This window comes from Nicotiana attenuata, unplaced genomic scaffold (assembly GCF_001879085.1).
Source record: "Nicotiana attenuata strain UT unplaced genomic scaffold, NIATTr2, whole genome shotgun sequence".
NCBI lineage: Eukaryota > Viridiplantae > Streptophyta > Magnoliopsida > Solanales > Solanaceae > Nicotiana > Nicotiana attenuata.
Window position 1 is genome coordinate 178,785 of NW_017670436.1, and position 19,791 is coordinate 198,575.

At 37.0% G+C, this 19,791-nt stretch overlaps 1 protein-coding gene and 1 long non-coding RNA gene across 5 annotated transcripts; both read right to left on the bottom strand.

The window, feature by feature from the left end:
* Positions 1-4,654: 4,654 nt before the first annotated feature.
* Positions 4,655-6,442, bottom strand: LOC109239376 (UDP-glucose iridoid glucosyltransferase-like). Its single transcript, XM_019405931.1, has 2 exons — positions 6,095-6,442; positions 4,655-5,665 (listed from the first exon to the last, which is right to left on the bottom strand). Exons 1-2 carry the CDS (start codon positions 6,354-6,356, stop codon positions 4,785-4,787), a joined length of 1,143 nt encoding a protein of 380 aa, XP_019261476.1. The 5' UTR covers positions 6,357-6,442; the 3' UTR covers positions 4,655-4,784.
* Positions 6,443-7,456: 1,014 nt separating this feature from the next.
* LOC109239379 lies at positions 7,457-10,608 on the bottom strand. Of its 4 annotated transcripts, none has more exons than XR_002069889.1 (9): positions 10,249-10,607; positions 9,568-9,619; positions 9,322-9,388; positions 9,161-9,227; positions 9,025-9,078; positions 8,834-8,908; positions 8,393-8,469; positions 7,935-8,028; positions 7,457-7,693 (listed from the first exon to the last, which is right to left on the bottom strand). It is a non-coding gene; the product is annotated as an uncharacterized LOC109239379 (long non-coding RNA). The 4 variants fall into 4 exon arrangements; XR_002069888.1 differs by having other exon boundaries at positions 9,507-9,619; XR_002069890.1 differs by lacking the exon at positions 9,322-9,388 and having other exon boundaries at positions 7,935-8,010; positions 9,441-9,619; positions 10,249-10,608.
* Between the last annotated feature and the right edge of the window lie 9,183 nt (positions 10,609-19,791).

Consider the following 19,791-nt stretch of genomic DNA (forward strand, 5'->3'; position numbering starts at 1 on the left):
GTGTAAGGGGCCGTTGTTTGATGGATAATTCCATATTCTAAACATATTTGTTCAAAAGGAGATTCATATTCACCACCCCTATCACTTCTTATCATTTTGATTTTCTTATTAAGTTGCGTTTCAACTTCATTTTTGTATTGCTTGAATGCGTCTATTGCTTCATCTTTACTATTAAGTAAGTAAACATAGCAATATTGAGTACTATCGTCAATAAAAGTTATGAAATACTTTTTTCCACCTCGAGATGGTATTGACTTCATGTCACAAATATCTGTGTGAATTAAGTCTAAAGGATTTGAATTCCTTTCAACCGACTTATAAGGATGTTTAACATACTTAGATTCCACACATACTTGACATTTTGATTTGTCACATTCAAACTTGGGCAATACTTCCAAATTAATCATTTTCCGTAAGGTTTTATAATTGACATGACCCAAACGTATATGCCATAATTCATTTGACTCAAGTAAGTAAGACGAAGCTGAAATTTTATTATTATTTTCAACAACCATTACATTCAACTTGAAAAGGCCCTCAGTGAGGTAACCTTTTCCTACAAACATTTCATTCTTACTTATTACAACCTTATCGGAAACAAAAACACATTTAAAACCATTCTTAACAAGAAGTCCAGTAGAGACTAAATTTTTCCTAATCTCGGGAACATGAAGGACGTTGTTCAAAGTCACCACTTTGCCGGAAGTCATTTTGAGAAATATCTTCCCACATCCTTCAATCTTCGCCTTTGAAGCATTTCCCATACAAATCGTCTCATCGGGTCCAACAGGAGCATAAGAAGCAAAAGCTTCTCTAACAGCACAAACATGGCGAGTGGCTCCAGAATCAATCCACCACTCTTTAGGATTGCCCACCAAGTTGCATTCGGAAAGCATGGCACATAAATCATCAACATCATCATGCTTTTCAACCATGTTTGCTTGACCCTTCTTCTTGTCTTTCTTTGGAGCACGACACTCCGTAGATTTGTGTCCAGTTTTTTCGCAGTTGTAGCAGTTTCCACTGAACCGCTTCTTGCTTGGGTTGTATTTCGGTCCAGAAGCCTTCTTCCTCTTTTTATTCTCTTCAACAATATTTGCTCCCATTATTGTTGAGTTTCCACGGCCTCTCTTTTCAGCAGCTTTGTTGTCCTCTTCGATTCTCAACCGAACAATGAGATCTTCAAGGGACATCTCCTTGCGTTTGTGTTTCAAGTAGTTTTTGAAGTCCTTCCACAAAGGAGGCAACTTCTCAATCATCGCTGCTACTTGAAATGCTTCATTGATAACAAGACCTTCAATGAAATTTCTATTAGTAAAAATACTAAGATTACTACTTTCAACATCAATATTAATTTGAGTTATACCTTCAGCAAGGAGATCGTGAATAATCACTTGCAATTCCTGGACTTGGGTAATAACAGACTTGCTATCTACCATTTTGTAGTCCAAAAACTTTGCAGCAACAAACTTTTTCAACCCGGCATCTTCGGTTTTGTATTTCTTTTCAAGCGCAGTCCACAGTTCCTTTGACGTTTCTACGCCACTGTAGACGTTATACAAAGCATCCTCCAGCCCGCTTAGAATATAATTCTTGCACAAAAAATCTGAATGCTTCCACGCCTCAATCACGAGAAAGCGTTCAGTTTCTGGATTATCGGACAGCACAGGAACATCTTCCTTGATGAACTTCTGGAGACTTAGAGTAGTCAAATAGAAGAACATCTTTTGCTGCCAGCACTTGAAATCAATCCCGAAAAATTTTCCGGGTTTCTCCGCCGGTGCCAATGCTGCCGGTGTCGTTCGGCTTGTTGAGGCATTGGCAGTCACCATTGGAACAGCTTGGTTCTCATTTTCATTAGTCATCTCTGTAAAAGAATGACACAAACGTTAAAATCACGTAGATTTTAATAGAGTACAAAACCACAAAGGTTTTACTCTTCCAGAAACAGTAAGTACAAATACAGAAAATAAATTAAATTCCTTAAGCTTGTTAGTAGACTGTATTTGTAAAATAATTCTGGAAATATAAATGAATATAAACAGAAATGAACATAAACAGAAATGACATAAAACCAATTCGAGCCCACTGAATTCACAGTGTTTCCTTAAGGAATTTAATCCCCTCCTAGTACCCAAGGTTATGGATTATTTCCTCCCAGGATAGAACGAATTACACACTGGTGTAGTGGTACTTCAAACCCCAGCGTTTCAGCGAACACAAAGTTCGGTAGCAATTGGATTTAATATTAATACTTAATATTAATATTTTGTTATTAAAACAAATATTTAATAACATTTCTGTTAATATTTTACTATTAACAAATAAATTTGGTCCAAAAAGTTAATCAATCAATCATTTGACCAAAGCCGAAGCCGAAGCCGAGCCGAGCGAGCGAGCGACGACGATGGCGCGAGGCTTGCCTTCTTCTCAACTCTTTAAGAGCTAGAAGAAGAGCAATTGCTTATATACCCATAAAAAACCTCTTCCTCTTCCAATATGGGACAATGCCCATTTGCCGGGGGGGGGGGGGGGGGGACTTAAAATTTCACTCAAAAATTTCATTTCCCTCCATTTCCCATTCACCCTCTTTTAAGTATGTAATATATTAATTAAATACATCCAAAACTCAACACGCAGTAATTCTATACTTCAAGTATACTTCTAATTCGTTCAAGGACGAACGAGAATTTAAGTGGGGGAGAATGTAATAACCCTAAATATTTTTATATACTTATTAATTATGGGATTAGAAATAACTTTATATATAGTTATTGGGTCAAATACTAAGGTAGAAGGCTAATTACATATTAGTACAAATTAAGAATTAGAAGTAGGTAATTTTAGTTTATTATTTAAAAGGTACAAATGTGGGCCAAGCCTACCCTTTTACTGCCCTCACATGAGATTTTCTTAGCAAACATTAGGTATACTAGGCTTATATCTGTTAACAAAAACAGAAAAAGAGAATTTTCTTTCCGAAATTCGATGGTTGTGTTGGAAGCTAGCAGCGTGAGTTTTAGAGCTTCAGGTAATGGGATTGCTTTAGTTCAGTAACCTATACTTTGAATATGTATTACTGTGATATTTTTGGTAAAATTAATCATGGTAAAAATGAACTAATGATTGATAATGCTTAGTAGTCATAATGAAAAGCCAATTACTATTTGATTTGTAAATTGTCCAATGTATGTAATCTTTCGTAGAAGGAATTTGGATAATCTGGTAGTATATCTACTCCTATTCGATACAGTGGTGTATTCAATTGCATATGGAGAAGTATAGCCATCATTATCCCATACTAAAGATTAAGCAATTAAAGAATTGGTTTTGATTGTACAATTTTTTTTTTTGAAGAATTACGACTTCTACTACAAAATTTCGACCCTTTTGCTAGGAGTTTAGCTTCAATGATTTGGAACAGTTATGTTTTCAAGGTTTCGATACGGTTAGATTTATAAGCCACTGTATATTGTTTACGATTTATACTCTATGATTATTAATTCGAGACATGAATATTAGTATACCGGATATGTACATTAAATATTGAGTTTATATTGAGATATTGAAATATATTTTTACCTTTAAAAATATATATGGTAATTGATAGGTGGAATATTAAGATTCAACTCTAAGCTTGAAAGTTAAGGATATTGAGACTTGACCCGATTAGCATAATTAACCTTGCTAATTAATATTTTGCATAGATTGAGGCCATTGAGACTGTTTGGTTGGCGTTCTAGAAGTTGCAAGGTTGGGGAACTTGTCATTAGTGAGGTAAGTGACACTTTAAGCTTTGATGCTTGTTTTTCTAAAGCCCATTGGTCCAAGGATCTTATTGGATTATATTTATGTATAACTTACTCCTTACCTGCACGTCTATGCAGATACTGTTGCTGACGATAGAGCTAGTGGCTGACGAATTTGTTACGAGTTGATTCTATTTCTAAGGTGAACCACCGTATTGTTCGCGCAGGCTTGCGTTTCAGCTTTATCTAGTTTGTGTTAGTTACTTCCTTCTCTTTGGGGTTTGCATACCCGTCAGTTAAACTCATATTACTCAGTTAGATGATCCATGGTCTTAGTGTGGAATTTAGGCTAGAGTTCTATTATTTGAGTGATTGTTGATTTTTCTATCAATTGATCATTATTTCGTCTTTAATCATTAATAATGCTTTTAGACCTGCACTTATTTTCACTCAATATTTATGTAAATGGTTAAACGTATGAGAAATGCGTTCGCCTGACAAATGATGTTAGTTAAGTGACAATCACGTATAGGGCATAGTTCAGAAGTGACAGTATATCAACAAATGTAAAGCTAAACGAAAAACTTGAACGTGACTGCAACAGAAAGACAAGGCTCAAGAACGAGTATTTATAATCAATTAGTCCTTATTGAGGATTAAGAAAAGCTCGGTCTGGATTTAGATCACCGTATTCATAATTGATTAGTCCAAATCGAGGAGTAAGAAAAAGCTCAATCTGAAGTCTGATTAGTTGTGTTCTATAACCATTCATTCACCACACTGCATTGCTACATGATATCTTATCAATCCATCAAAATTATTGAGATCTTACAGGACATGATTTTTCGTCATATATAAATGTTATTCCCCAACCACAAAAAGATATCAATCTAAACAATTTAGGATGGTCACAATAATAAATTGGAACACATAGACAAATCATTCCTCACGTCAGACTTCACAGGACGACATTAAACACACACACATTATAATGACAAAAGTTATAGTGACAAAAACATGATTGTCACTTTGCAATTATAGTGACAAAAGAAACTTCACCAGATCATCCAAGCACTGGTAAGAAGAACCATTTTCAGTAAGACTATTCTCAATTTTCAATTTAAAATCCATGGCTTTTTGCCTCATCTCTTCCCCTTGTTCACTCACCATTAGCTTCCTCACAGCTCTCTCGATTTCATCTCTCTCCAACTCATTCTCCAACATGATTCCCACTCTCCAAACATGACTCACGTACCTCGAATTCACATTTTGATCCCCAAAACAAGGCCTACATATCAACGGAACTCCTTCACAAATACTCTCCAGTGTAGAATTCCAGCCACAATGGCTCCAAAAACCTCCTATTGCAGAATGTGCTAGTACTTCCTTTTGTGGTGCCCATTCCACAATATAACCTCTTTTATCGATACCTCGTTTTAAATTCTCGGCGAATACTAATTTCCAATCACTTCCAGTAATTGAATCGGGTCGAATTACCCATAAAAAATGCAGCTTGCTATTCACTAGGCCCCAAGCTATTTCCATTACTTCTCTCTCACTAATTGAAGCCACACTTCCAATGCTAACATACAGGACTGAGTTAGCAGCTTGATTATCTAGCCACTTTATGCAATTTCTGTCTTCTGTTAATAAGTTACAGGAAGTATTAATATTCTTAACGAATTTGTGCATTGGACCTATTGGAAAACATGGAATTTGGTAATGTTCTTTGATCTTTTCTAGGATTGGTTGTTCAAGACACTCTGTTGTGTTCCAGATGATTGCTGACGATGTTCTTACATCTGTTGTAGTTTTAATCAAATTTATCAAATCATCAACATGTGGAAATTTGAATATAGGAAGATCCTTAAACCTGAGTGGATCAAGTCCGGGCACCAAGTCTTCGGCAATTGAATCTATTTCACATAGAAAGAACAACAGTCAGTCAAATTTGAATTGTCCTTTACACGTCAATTAGGACAATAAATAATTGGGTATTTAGATAAAACTTCAACGAAAGACAATGGTTTTGAAGATGAGTTATAGTACTGGTCACAGGAAGTTTACCAGTTATACCAAGGCTCACCTTCAATATTACTATTTATATACGTTTTAAATTTTTTAATCTATGTATGCTAAGTTCGAATCAAAATTAATAAACTTAATTGAACGTTATTACGTGAATTAATCGAACTCGTTCTACTAAGCTCAAGCACCCTCTTCAGTCTTTATAATTGCATATCTCAGTTTAAGGATTACTAAGTTATGGTTGAGTCATGAATAAGGATGACTCTATAATTTTAGTTCACTATATCAGCATCAAATGCCAATAGAATTAAGGATACCTTTCAAGGGAAAATAACCTTTAGCTTCAAGTCTTGTAAAGGCAGCATAAGTCCAGGAAAGACTAGCACTGCTAGTATCCAATATAACACTAGGAATTTTAAGATTGTTAGCCACCTCTGCTACTTTATACATGATAGAATCATAGACTATGCACACAATTCCATCACTTTGTTGCTGCAGATGAGCCAATCTTTCTTGAAGAGTAACTTCAATATTGTCATTAAGAGCCAGCAATAATGATATAAACTTTAGAGAAACCATCTGGTATTACAAGAAAAGAGAAATAAGGATGGTTTAAAGGATTAAGAGAGTTGAATTGAGTATGAGAAATTGTTATAGAAAAGCCCTTTGAGTGAAGAAGTAAGCCTAATTCAAGCATTGGGTTTATGTGACCTTGGAATGGACATGGTACTAGTACTATACTCCCTAACCTCTGTTTTTGCACTTCCATTTCTCCTTTCAACTAAGATCTGTATGATTTTTTTTTTTTTTTTTTTTTTTTTTGTCTTAGCTTATATTGGACTTATTTATATTCCCTTATATAGCTTGCTTTTAATGAATATGATCATTTTAGTCAAAATTTCCCAGTTTTTATAATGGTCGTGAAAGTTCTTGGAAGCAGCACGAGGAATTCAAATTCCACAAAATGCTTATACAGCTTATTTTATTTTAGTTTGATAGTTACAAGTTAACCCACAACTAGCTAAAGGCGTGAACACTTTCATTTTTTTAATTGGGAGTTTTTTTAAAAAAATGGTAGGTAAGGGTAGGGAAAATAGGAGACGAAATTACAAGATGAAAAATCGAACTCTCACTAATAAAATAAAAATGTATAGCCAATCAATTGAACTACTAAGACTTCCGAGGATTAGGTTCGAAATCTTGAATAATTCAGAACAAGGGCGGTCCGACAAATTTTGTGGCCTAGAGCCAAACTTTACGAGGGGCCTTAATTTTTAAATTTTTTTATAATTATTTATTTGAAGTTTATTTTTTTTAGCTTTTCTTGAATACAAAGTTATTAATATACACTACAAAAAAATATTGTAATAGTGGCGTTTATTTTAGCGGATTACGGCGGTTTGTAACCGCCACTATAAGCATCAATGGCGGTTTCACGAAACGCCGAAATTACGCTCGCCAAAAAATTAGTACGGCGGTTTCCTGGTAAACGCCATAATCGTATCCTGCATATAATAGCGGTCTACAACCGCCACAATTCTCTTTTTAAAAGGCATTTTGAACCCGCCACAATTGTTTTCCAATTTGTAATTAATTTCTATAATTTTTGTTCATTAGATATATTTATCTTGTCCATTGCATGAAAGCTTGTCTATTACTTAACAGTTTTGACACAAATATAAGGGAATGATTACTTAAATAAATCATTTGTTGTACATAAAAACCATAAGCACTTCAGAATTACACCATTAAATGTATTAAAATTCATGGAGTAATATTTTACATCAATTCAACATAAGGGAAAAAACAGTAAAAAATCCTAGAGATACATTCAATGAACAGTACTCATGATCAGCAAAGTTACTTCCATCGAGTGATCTTGGGCTACTAGATGACGTGACGCAACTTCCTATACGCTGTGCCAACAAAATAAATAAAAGCAACAATTGATAAGTAGCCAAAACTCAATCATAATTGATACAAAGGATAAGTATACAATTGATATGTAACAGAATTTTCACAAAAGCTGAAACTTTCCTTAATACAACTAAAAATATTAGACTCTCTTTGCTCTCATAATTGCATACATAACACATGAAAATCACAGCCTTCAATAAACAAACCAAAACCGAAATAGGAGAAAGGCGATGTAGTTACCCTTGGAGTGAAAACACAATGAGACTCGAGAAACCTGTGCACATTGTGCAGCCTTGCTCCATTCCCAATGCCCGAGCTGCATACACAACATTATCTGTAGATTTGACCAAGCTTTAATTAACACTCAATTTCCATTCGTACAACATGTTCTCATCCACACAAAATTTATGGCGTCCCTAGTTTACAACTAAGAAACAAATAATGGAGAGAATAATCACTCAAGCACACCCCAAATCAATTGAAAGAGAGAGCCATTATGATCCTCTTCGCAATCAATCCCCAAACTGATATCACTTAACCATTAACACAATTTTTTTCAGTGACGCACGTTATCGAATAGTCTGTGACCATCAAGTCATCCTATTCTGTTTGAGAGCTTGGGGGGTGAGACTACTCCCCTAATTAGAGGAAGAAGAGAGTTAGCCATAGCTTGAGCTAGTTGAGAGAGAAGTAATTACCTAAGGAAAATTGTTACCATCGATAGTTTGGAGGCATTAAATGAATTTTCTTGTTGATTTGTTGAAGTTCTTCATTCCTGCACCATGATTCACATAGTTTAAGTTATTGATGAATATAATCTCGCAACGTGACAAACATATAATCCTTTTACAGTTCCTCCAAAGTCACCAAAGATCAATGGAAATAACAATTGGACCAGTCACACTCTAAGGACACATATATCTCACTTAATTTAATAGTTAGCCAACATACCATACTCCTTGCACATCCAGAATAGTTGTGCTTGTATCAATGTACTTTTTGGCACAACTTACATGGCTATAGGTTTTATCATGCTTTTCAATAGGATTGGCTCCACTTTTACCAACTAGCAGATTACATGTCAAACTAATGTGTGGGAATGGATAAGTAGATGGGCAATATTCACTTCATCTTGTTACCTGATTTCCAAGGGAAGGGACACCTTGATGAACAATCCATTGAGCATCTACAACTCCAATTTTCTCATGAGCAGGCTTCAAAACAGAATATGTATATATTCTTAGTGCCTTGAATACTTTGGTACTAACAGACAAATGCATGTGAAGAAAGTAGCTGAGAAGACTGAATTCGTAGGATGAGCTGAAGTTACCTCAACGCATCTACGAAGTGCAAAGTCAAGTCCTCAACCGTGGACCAAGTCATTCTACAAGTCATAAAACAACAGTCAATCTCAAACAAAGCACAAAGTCAAGACCTTCTCCATGTTTAATATGCAAGGTAGATACCTGAATCATATGCCATACACAACGCCATGCATCTCGGGAGAAGACAGGAACCATGATCTCTACAAATCTGAAAACAGAGAAGATTACATGGTAAGGACAACAAAAGAACTGAAACAAGATATAACTATTGACTATCTGTATGTGATCAATTTAGTAAAGACCTGCTTGTACTGCTATGTAACTAAACTTGGCCTGCTTGTACTTCTATCAGCTAAACAATGTCCTCCTCTAAAAAAAAATAAGGAGAGTAAGGTCGTAGATCAAACAAGCAAAAGATTACCTTCTATTAGAATGTTGTATGCCCCTGCATAACCTGATCCGTTAAGGTAAAAAAAATAAATCTCACAAAAAATATCCATGTCATTGGTTAGCAGTTCCAGTTCCCTTTACTTCCATGTATGTCTTACTTTGAATTTCGTCAAAGGTCAGTCTTTTCGGAACTCCTTCAGCATTTGCTCCCTGCACAATTAAGTGTTACAAACTTTAGGAATTTGTTGCCAGAAAATATAATTGCAAAAACAAAATAACAGACTTTGATAGTGTTTATCAATGTCCTTAAGAAACTCTGCTCCAACTATATTTGCTGTTGACAATATTCCAGAATTCCTTCAGGATTACAAAGTCAAAATCAAAATTCAACTTCGATAATACTTGAATTTCCACAAGAAAACATTATGAGTTTTTCAGAATATTATGAAGAGAAGAATGCTTAAGCAAATCCGATTGTGGTTACATTTTGGAGGGTTCCACCATGCAACACTCCAAATTTTTCTGATTATCTCAATTTCTTTAGTTACCGTCACTATCTGGCTGTTGTCCGAAAACTAAAAAGCTAACTATTGACTTTAACATCCAAAGAGATTAATTATTCGAACAAACTCTCTAATAATTAGTTTTCATAATCCAAATTTAACCATGCTCTGCCACTAACCAGACTGTTCCTTAGGATATAATATAAACTAATTTTCAAAAAATAAAGGAAGCTAAGAACAAATCCGACAGCTATATTGACAGATCAAAGCAAACTAACACTGAAACCTTAAAACCAAATCAATAAATAGCGAAAAGGAGATAAAATTAGAAAGGACCTAGCTGAACTTCGTTTGAAGTTGGGAGTTGAGATCATTGAAGCCGCTGCGGAGATAAGCAAACTCCATACGAGCTTCATCGTGTTTGAATCGATAGCCTCCTTCTCGTGTTTGAATCGATAGCCTCGGCGAGAATTGACCAGAAGCTTCGACATTCCTTCTCGTGCTCGAATCGATGGCCTCAGCGAGAATAGAAGAGGAGCGAAGAGAGAATCGCCGGCTATGGCGATCTGATGAAACGCCGGCAAGGGAGAGGGAAAACTGCAGGATTTATTTGGGGGAAGTTCTAATTGGTGAGACTTAAAGTGACGCTTGTTTTAGGTTTGTCCGCAGTAATATATGATAAACCGCCAATTTACGGGTGCATAATATGGCGACTTAAAAATTGCGCTAGTAGGGTGCTTATTATGGCGGTTTCATTCACCCGCCGCAATTTTGCCGTCTTTTTGTAGTGATAATTTTCTTATAGTCAATAACTTCTAATAAGTATTTCTCAATTGACAATATAGGTAATCACTTTAATCTTTCTTCTGATATTGTTGTTTTTAGCCGAGGCGGACTCAGAATTTGAAGACGACGGGTGCACTATTAGTGGAGAACTTTACCAGTAGTTGTTGGGTCCCGCCGGATACCGACAAACTTTCGGTGATAACTGACATATATAAGTGAGTTAGGAGGTGAAGTTGGGTATGGAGTTTGGGAAAAGGAAAGAGAGAAGTGATTTAGAGCTTTTACGGCTAGGGTTTTATCAAAATAAAAAATAATTAAAAGAAAAAAAGGAAATTTGGAGGGGGGGGGGGGATGGGTTGAATCCTAAGCTAAAAAGGCAAGATATAAATAAATGAAAAGTCTAGGCTACAGTTAATATTTAAGCTAAAAAAGAAAATTATTTAAGGAAGGTAAGGGGAGTCCAGATTCGAACCTAGGACATCCCACACAAAAGCAAAGGTAAGCAGCACATTTGACCAGTGCCCCCAGCACGCTTTTGTGCTTCAGGGTGCATAATTAAATATAAAGCCACTTTTCAAGGTATATATACATATAATACATATATATACAGAATTTTTCCCGATGTTTACTAGGTCCCGTGACCCTCTACCATATACGTAGGTCCGCCTCTGGTTCTTAGGTAAGATTTTATCAATTTTAATTTTGAAAACTTCTTTCCGCTGAAACAACGATAACATGAGTTACGAACATTATTTCATAAGCAATTTAGGCATATGGAAAAAATTAAATCTTTTTGTTTGATTAAGTGTATCAATTAAATTATTATCTTCTAATTGTACTATTTACCTTAATACTTTTAATTTAGAAAATAAATCTAAACCATCAAATCGAATTGATTATTATACTTTAAGGAACATTCAAGATTAAGGCAATATTTTTTTCAAATTTCCAACATCTAGTGATCTTAGTTTTTACTGCCAAATAGAAAATCAAAAATATTATCATATGCTTCAAATTGTTTAAATTTATTTTGAAGTGAAAAAATAACCTTGTCTATTATATATACTAATCAACTCTAAAGGACTCTTTGAAAGGTTATGAGATTTCATTATCAACATTCACATCAAATTGTTACTTCCTATATATCACATGTTTCTTACGAAATTCACGTTCGATATTCATTTCAAGTGCAATTTCCTTGGTAGAAATCATAGCAGTTGCACATCTTTCTTCTCTATATTAGTTAAAGAAAGAAATTAAAAAAAATTTACTTTACAGAACTCTTTTTTAAACTTATACATAGACTATTGGGTGTAATAAAAAATGAGGCCCCCATAAATATGGGGCCTAAAACGGTTGCTTTACTTGCTTTATGGAAGGGCCGCCCGCCCCCGATTCAGAAATGATAGAAAATCGGATCTGCAGAAATTAGTAACCCAAGAAAATTAGTAGTAAACTTATTATAAAGTAAGATCCAAAGCCTCAACGATTAAAATTATTGTATTGTTTACTAAGTTGATTAATAAAAGTTTCTTGTTTTAATCGAACTTTAGTTCTAAAGTCATTAACAGTTCAGAATTATTATTTCATACATACAAGTTAATAATTGCTAAAAGTTATGAACTTTGTTATTTGTGAATCATTCAAGATAAATCTTGTTCCTTAATCTAAGTATATCTTAGATAGTTGATGGATGTAAGACTTGCAAATGCACTATTATATTAAATTAATTATCGTTAATCTTTTAAATAAAGTCATAATAGGGACTCGTCTCATGGAGATTCAGCCTCTAAACGATAAGAGGCAACTATGGGCTTACTGATGCGGCGTTTGACTATTGCACACTTTACACTTTCGTTAAAATAGCTCGGGCTAACCAGTTTTTGGATTGGTAAATAAAAAATAGTCAGTGTTTGCAAAGTCATTAAAAATAGCCAATATTTGTTTGACCCAAATTTAAATCTGGGTTCAACCAATTAGATTTATGTAAAGTAGAGTCAATCTTAACTAATAATTATATCCAAAGAACAAGATTATCGACTTTATGGCAGATGATATATACATTTGGTCGGGTGATAATAAATGTGAGCAATAATAACAATATTCAATGATCAATAATAACATTTGGTCGGGTGGAAGATAGCTTTAACTAATAATAAATAACAATGAATGGCACTTAAGTAAATAAAAACGTGCGAGTCACCCGAAAGGGGGGATCTATGGATATTCTTTCTGACAATGATGAATGATTGATGAGCCTTGGAACAGGTTGTTCTTGGATCAAGTGAAAAAATTAGACAAGACTTTTAGTAAAAAGGTTGTTTTCGTATGCTTGTAAGATGTCCAGATTCTCTCCATAAAGTCAATGTATTTTCTTACAAATGAATATCTCATGTTCCGTATCATTGTGTCTCTTTCTATTTGTAGGGAACATATTCCTAAAAACCCTAATAGTATAGAAGCAGAGAATATCCACTAGAATATTTTTTTCGTCTTATCTTAAAACTAGACGTTATAACTCTGTCTAAGATACTCGATCTCGACCTTGATTTACGATGACTTCGCGACTTTGGTCTTCGCTGACTATTCGACCACACCCTTCATCGCCCCAAGTCCACCTCGGCCTGGGGAAGATCTTTATTGAAATCTTACTGATAACACGTGGCGGCCGATGAAGTCTATCACGACGCTGACGTGGCCTGCCTATGTCAAAGGTATTTTTTGGCCCAGACAGTTAGTCCCTCCGCTTGTTGAGGTCGTCCTCGCGGACAAGTTCAGTGAGCGGATAATGTCATTGATGGTCGAGCTTATCGATCCGATTATACAGGTCGTGGCCGTGACAACGATCAGGCAACGTGGCTCTCTGTGGGCCATGTGTTTCAAATTCCTTGAATTTCTCGGGTAATTTGTTGGAGCTAGTCGGTCCTAGAGAAAGAGTGATGTCATACGTCATGATGACACCGTTTCCCGACGCGTTGCATCAATTCATGTGTGACCCTTGATTGGTTCTACCATTTCGATCTTCGTGCTAATTATGGCCTGTTGTTTCGATTCTGGTGCCCCAAGCCTTATAAATAGGGGTGTTTTGTTGATTTTGAAACTTTTCCCATATTCCTCCTACTTCATAAGCAGAGCTTCTTCTTCTCCTTCGCAGAACCTTTTCACTTCTCGGTTACTTTCTCTGCTTCTATATCTTTTGCCACAATAATGTCGAACCTCCCATCACATAGCCACATGGAAGATCATTCTATCCCACTAGATGTCGTTTTTCCCGACCAAGGGGAAGACAGCGGAGTTGTCGTTGAGGAGGAGACCCTCCCTACAGTAGAGGAAATTGTATCTCCATACCCTGATGCTAAACTCGACTTCCAAAAGGTGTCGAAAGTGGTGACGGAGGTTCAAATCTATGATGACGGTTGAGCGATTAGCAGAATTCAAGGCTAGGCTCGGCCTACCTGGTCACGTGGATTTGGTCCCTGCGATTTGGTCCCTGCGGGTGACGATGAAGTGCGCGTTCATCGTCCTAGATTCTGCGCCCTTTATGCCTATTCTTTCATAATTGGATATTCTTTCCCTTTTCCACCGTTGATAGAAGAGTTATGCCGCTACTACAACGTATGCCCAGCACATCTTGCCCCTTACATCTTTAAGGTGGTCAAAATGTTGACGAAATTTGCTGAATTGACCGACGTCGATATAACAGTACGCCACCTAATCCATCTCTTTGCTCCTACTTTCTATCGAGGGACGTTGCTGAATCTTCACCACCGCGGGGGTAAATGCTTGGTGGTGAGGATGGATGACAAGAATAGTCGGCATTTCTAGCTTGACTATTTCTTTGTCAGTACCGAAGCCGTAATGTCCGCCGCTGCCGGCTTCCCCGAGGCTTGGAACCCTACTCGTAAGTGCTTATATTCGCTTGTATTTTTTGTTTTAGCATTTTTCTTGCTGTGGGTTGGTTAATCAACTCTCCCTTTTCTTCAGCTACTATTCGACCTCTTCAGATGGTGACCCATATTGCCGACTGGGTTAGACAGATCCTTCCTCATACGGCAGGGATACGTAAATGGTCGAGTTTCTCTCAGAGATTCAAGTCGTCTCTTCCCCCGGCAGGTAATCTCTTCCCTATTGTCGACGACGTGGTTCTTTTGTCTATGTTTGTTTCTTTTGCTGATTTATTCCTTTCCAACTTTTACCTAGGTTTGGTCAGAGGGTCCACAAGGAGGTTGAGGGCCCCCGTACCCTCGTTTCGGAAGAGGAGGGCCACTACGCCTTCAGTCTCCGCCCCTATCTCGGCCATTGCCACTCCTGCCTTCGTCCCAACTCCTGTTGTTGCTGCTTCTACCCCCGTCTCTATTCCGGCTGTTGCGACTTCTGCCCCTCCTCTATTTTTACTTATTGACAAGGACGATGAATACTCACCCAGAGACAGGGATCTTCAACCTCAAAAAAGGAGGTCTTGGACGCGGGTGACGGAGTCCCTCTAGCCGTCGATGCTATGGAAGGGGATTTTATGTTGCGTGAGACAATAACCATTTTTGTGAATGATGATGTTGAACCGAGTCTTGAGGCCTCGAGGCCGGTGGAAGTTGATGTAGGCGTGTCTCTGCATTCCGAGGGGAGGGAGACCGAGGAGGTAGATGCTGGCGGCCATGAACTTTCGCAGCAAGAGGAGGCTTCAACCTCTCGAACAGCCAAGGCTGCTACTTTGCCTACTGAAGAGAGGGGAAAAAGTGTTGCTGGAGAGGGCGACGAGTCAGATTTCGATGTCAACTTGGATGACCTGAGAATGATCGACGAGGAGCTCACTTAGCTTGAGGTGAGGTTGGAGAGGGGTTCGTAGACTATCACGATCCCGACGGATTGTGACTTGTTGGTGAACACTGAGGAGGTAGTCCATGCCCTCGGCCCTCTTTGTTCTGATGTCAAGGGTAAGACCCTCAAGGAGATAAGTGGCAGCGCCTTGTCGAAGAGCATTGCCGGCCTCGCTCTCAGGGTAAGTATTGTTGTATGACTTCTTCCTAACTCTTTAGAACATCCAAGTTCTAACCTCTTTTTTTCAGACGGTGATTTTGGAAATTGAGAGCGCCCGAAGGGAGAAAATACGCAAAGAGATCTTTGTGAAGCTTAAAAGGAAATACACCGAGTACCGCAGCAAGTATCGGGATATCCGAATTCTGCTTCAAGAGGGCGGTGATGTGCAAGCCCTGAGGGAAGATTTTAAGAAGAGGGTCGAGGAGCTGGTGCAGACCATAGAGAAGTGCAACGTCCTTGAAGGGACGTTGAGAAGTAGAGAGGAGGAGCTTGAGGTTAGCTGGGGCGTAGAGACCCAATGCAGTGATCTTCAAGCCCAAGTGTTTGAGTTGCGAGGACAACTTGAAGAGTGTCGATTTCAAACGGAAGCCCTCAGCGGCGAGATCGCCGAGAAGCAAGAGGAACTTGAGAAGGCGGAGTCCTCCCGTTTGGATGCTCGGAGTAAGGCGGAGATCCTCAAGTTGGAGAATAAGACTCTTCAGGCCAAGTGGGAAAATGACCAATCAAAGGCGAGAGCTAAGGAGGACCGGCTCGAGGAGAGGATTGGGGAGCTGGAAAATAAGAGCTCTAATCTTCATGACCGAGTGACTGCTCTGGAGGCCGAGAGGGCTCAACTACTTGCACGGTTGTCTTCTTCCGACGCTTGTGATTTTCCCAGTATACCTTGGGAGTTGTATGAAAAGTGGATCCACGCCGAGGCCCGATTAGATGTGTTCTGGGACTTGCATGCAACGAGCTCTGTTTCTGAGGATGCCTTTGAGGATGCTCGAGTTAAGTCTTGCGATGCTCGGGTTTCTTGTAGGTATGACCCCACCACGCCTTGACCTGACGAAGAGGATGGGGAAGAGGGTGTGTTGCACCCTATTTTGCATTAGTCAAGACAGGATTCAACTTGTGGTTTCTCATTTGTTGATGAAAGAGAGTCGCCACCTAATATTTAAAGGTATACCAGGATACCTATTTAATTACTAAGTTATGTTCATTATAGTTCTGCGAATCGGTGAGATTATGGGTAAGGGTTTTTGTTCTTTTAAGGGGAAGGTGTTAGGCACCCCTTAAAATCTACCTGAGGTAGCTCCATATGACTTAGATTAATTTTAAGGAACCCGTTATTTATACTATGCTTAATTACTACTAAAGCATGGCTTACAATATACTAAAGGGAATGTATATGTGTAAAAGTTAAGAAGGGTGTGGGATTATAAAAGAGTTATTGAAGATTAAGCGAGTTTTGAAAGTGGTCTATATTTTAAGGCTTGTAATTATTAAGAAAGTGATTACCTTTGAAGAACAAATGCTTATACAATTTAAGAAGACGTACACAAGAAAAAGCGATTCTAAATGTACCTCATTTTTTTCTTAAAATTCTTAAAAAGGCGAGTCTTTGAAAATTCATTTGAGTGATCATTTCGTTACTGCTTTTCATGAAAAATCTGGTTTAATTCCTTGTTAGCAAAAACCAGTGACTCTTTTCTAATTTCTCTTTGCAAACGGGCTGCTTTTGATTATGGGCCTGAGCTTCAAAAAAATCTTTAAGAAAGGTGAGTACTAATTAATTGACAGGGGCGAATATTAATTACTAATTAATTACTCTTAAGTCCTATATTAATTATAGTTTGCCTATGTTTCATGTTGTATAAAGCGTGAAGATAAAGCACATAATCTAATATTTGAGTGTTGAATACATGAATATGAAATACGATAAGACAACAAAGGCAATAAGCGAAAAACAATGAAAGCAGTAAGCTAAGCTATGGAAATAATGAGCAGTAACGAAAGAGGTAAGGGAGAGAAGACTGGACTCTAATGATTGGTCCTCAATAACGTAGGCCCAGCAATTTGAGAGGTGCGACTATAGCAAACTAGACTCTTCGAAGATACATCAAAGCTGGTTTGGGCCTGAGTCCCTTAGGAACTCAGCTGGCCCAAATGTATACATGCTCAAAAGAATAAAAGAAGGTCATTAGAAGTATATCCCACATTCTCAACATATTCAAAACATTTATGACATGTACATTAAACTAACAATTGGAACAAGAAAATAATAAATACTGTGGGAAATTATATTAATGTGGTGGTTCTACTTAGCAAATAATTCACATTGAAAACCTTTCGTTGTCATTAAACATTAAACCCCCAAAGAACTAAATGCGTCAATGAATTAAGGGCTAAGGAGGAAGCTTCACTCATGGTCGATGCTCCCTTTGGATCCACTGACACTTCAAAGTTTTCAAGGGACTCAAGGCCCAAGGCAATGCTTGATCCGGGGAGGGCAGCCAAACCTAGAGTCGAACTCCACTCCCAAATACCCTTAAACACTAACAAAATGTTTTCCTTACGGGTTTAAATGTCAATGAGGCCCTTTCAATGTTAACTAAATGTTATAGCATAGCCTACCGCAAAATATATATTTTCCCTCCTAACATAAGAACATATAGTCTATACTGTATTACCAAACAAACATATACCACATAAATTCTAAATATATGATTCTGAAACACATACAGGTGAGCATCATAAGCATATCACAAAGGTCTAAATTTAGGGCAGAGTAATATTCCAAGAAAGGCAAAACTATACAGCAATGACTCAGCAGTTACAGAAGTTTCTTGTGTGTGACAAACCTAGTGTGAGCTGATTAGTTTTGCTTTCAGCACATCCATAGGTTGATACTAATATCTTAACACTTTTAAAGAGAGTCAGCAATGAAAACTCAAGCAACACAGTCATGACTCAATCATTTACAAAGGTTGTCAAAGACATCAAGGACATGATCAAGCCTTTCAATAGGTATGCAAGTCTACAGACTATAACATGGAGTCCCTAAGGTTTTCTACAGAATCATGCTCCTAATAGTGTTAGCTTCAAACAAACTAGTAAGTTCAGATAGTATCAGCAAGGATCTTTATAAGACTTAGGATTGGATTTGGTTTTAAAGTTATCAGGAGAGCAAGGACTAGGGTAGTTCTGGACAAGATATAAAATCAAGAGATAAGCAAGAGCATGTAGTGTTCAGTTAACTGCTTAAACATTTCAAATCAATAATGGTCCTATGTAGACAGGGGAAACTTTACACATTTTTTGAAGAATTAGATTAAGCAAAAGTTACAGATAAGGGAAAGACATTGCATCAGGATAGGTTTAACTCAAACTTAAGTCTAGGTTAGTACATGAATACAAAGATGATCATGCTTCTTTTTTACAAGTTATCACTTAGTTATGGCAGAGTAACTAGGTCTTTTTAGGGAAAACAATCTTGAAAGATAACATGCATGTCAGTCTTTTCAAAGATTATTGATAACCCTATAAGATCAGAGATAGGAGGTGTGATTCCAAGTAAGCATGTAACTGAGGGTGTTGATTAATCAAGAAAATAGTTAAGTTCAGTCTGACTAATTATCAGTCTTTATAACAAAGAGAAGAAACAGGATTATGATAGTGTCAAGAGGGAGGATAACTTAGTCTTTAACATATGTGTTACAGTAGAATACTGGGAAAAATAAGAGAGGTTTAGTTTTAACAAGATTAGGTCAACAGAAACAACAAGCAACTAAACAAAATGAAAGACCATAGTGGCAACTCAGAAACAGTCTAACAGACATAAGTAGAGAAGAAAGCATATAAACACTTAGAGTTCCTGCTTAAGGTTAAAGGATAGAGGATATAAACTTAACACCTTCAGATTCATTCAATCATGGTTTTCAGATAATAAGTTCAACTTCAAAAACTCAAAAAAAATTACAGAGATGCAACAGATAAGGATAAAGATTACAACAGGCCAATAAAAGCTATGAGGTTCATGTTCACATGAACATATAATAACTTAAACATGTGGAGTGTTGGAAACTCAGGAACAAAGATCAATAGGAATCAATTAATGGTTTAACCGGTCATTGATTAAAGACTCAAAGCAATACAACTAATCACAAGCAGATATTAAGCTGACAGAACATAAGCATTAACATATTAAACACCATAAAACAACTGTAATACTCAGAATATATCTAATATATTTGCAGCATTCAAAAGAGATGAACAAAATAGAAGAATGAGAGATGT

Bases quoted from the DNA above. Each gene is read 5' to 3' on its own strand.
- LOC109239376 (XM_019405931.1), bottom strand. From the start codon at position 6,356: ATGGTTTCTCTAAAGTTTATATCATTATTGCTGGCTCTTAATGACAAT. The intron at 5,666-6,094 runs GTATCCTTAATT...TATGTGAAATAG, and splicing joins AGGTTATTTTCCCTTGAAAG to ATTCAATTGCCGAAGACTTG.